Source organism: Mesitornis unicolor, unplaced genomic scaffold, assembly GCF_000695765.1.
Source record: "Mesitornis unicolor isolate BGI_N332 unplaced genomic scaffold, ASM69576v1 scaffold41921, whole genome shotgun sequence".
Classification (NCBI taxonomy): domain Eukaryota; kingdom Metazoa; phylum Chordata; class Aves; order Mesitornithiformes; family Mesitornithidae; genus Mesitornis; species Mesitornis unicolor.
In genome coordinates, this window is record NW_010162525.1 from 2344 (window position 1) to 3617 (window position 1274).

General features: G+C 63.6%; 1 protein-coding gene across 1 annotated transcript in view; it reads right to left on the bottom strand.

The window, feature by feature from the left end:
• The window catches only part of LOC104547814 (regulator of G-protein signaling 19-like), a gene marked incomplete at its 3' end in the record, with an annotated part of 2961 nt that extends 2149 nt beyond the window's left edge, over positions 1–812 (bottom strand). The window contains exons 1-3 of the mRNA XM_010193652.1: positions 752–812; positions 190–329; positions 31–83 (exon numbers count right to left, since the gene is read on the bottom strand). Of these exons, the coding sequence (XP_010191954.1) occupies positions 31–83; positions 190–329; positions 752–812 (254 nt within the window). The remainder of the gene's footprint in view (positions 1–30; positions 84–189; positions 330–751) is intronic.
• Positions 813–1274: the final 462 nt, after the last annotated feature.

Sequence of the window (1274 nt, forward strand, 5' to 3'; positions counted from 1 at the left end):
GGTGGCTCTGCGGACGCGGGTCCTGCGTACTGAAAGGCAGAGGGGGCAGGGTCAGCGAGTGGCCGATGGTCACCCCCCACCATCTGCAAGGACCCAGAGGGAAATGAGAGACCCTCTTGCAGAGTGATGTGCTGTGTTTTCATTCTGGTCCCCCCACCCTTGCCATCCGTGAGATGGCCACCACCTCACCTGCGTCCCAGCCTCATACACGGTGGACGGGGTTGGGTCGTGCTCTGGGGGCTCTTCTGCTGCTCTGTGCCCCCACCAGCCCGTGGCTGAGCCGTGCTGAGCCCCCCCAGCTAACGTCCCTGCCGCCACCTGGACGGAGCCTGTGGGGACAGAGAGGGGGACACGGCTTTACCTTCTCATAGGGACCCCCCCAGCTTCGAGCATCTTAGGGAGGGGGAAAAGCCCTAGGGCATGGCAGGCAAACAGAAACAGTGTAAGAAAAGGAAGTGAGAAGGAAAGGAGATGGGGAAGCACGGCAGCAGATGCATCTGCAAGCCCCACGCTTGGCCTGGGACCCCCTCCCACGCCTTGAGGGTGCTGCCGGGACCCGAGGAGGATGAGGGGCTCAGCGCCGGCCTCGTACACCCCTGGCTGTGCCCTGTGCTGTGGGGGAGCATGGCCAGACCCCCCTTGGTGTGTTCGGGCCTGGGATGGGGAAGTCAGAGCTGCTCCACAGCATCATGTGAGTAGAAGGAGGGGGAGGGGGAGAGCTCCCAGCTCCCAGCACTAAACCAAAACTCACCCTGTGCCAAGCATTGGCCAAGTCCAGTGCTTTGCACCGCTGCTGCAAAATGCACCCCCATGGCCTGTTCCTGCCTGCAACCCCAGGGATGCTCCTGGGCAGGAGCGGTGCTGGGTGCCGGGGCTCAGCGCCCACTTTGGCACAGGCAGTGGTAGGGATGAAGTCGTGGCCGGCTCTGCCAACCCTCCTCTGCCAGAAGGGAGGAAGAGGAGTGGGGGGCAGCGGGCAGGGAGAGCCCCCCTGGCTGCCTCAGCCCCAGTATCCCTGTCCCGAGCTGCCCCAGGTCTCATCGCCTTGGGTCCAAGTCTCGCCATGGACTTGGTGAGGGGGATGGAGCTGAGTCCCAGCTGGGGACATAGCAGTCCCCAGAGTTCCCCCTGCCATCGCCCAGCAGCACTTTCCTCCTTGTCTGAGCCTTGCACGCCCTCCCACCGGGTCCCGTCACTCCCGCAGGAACGAAAAAGGAGAGAGCCTGTGTTTCGCTCCCAATTGTCCCTATTTATAGCCCCGAGTGCTGGCAGGA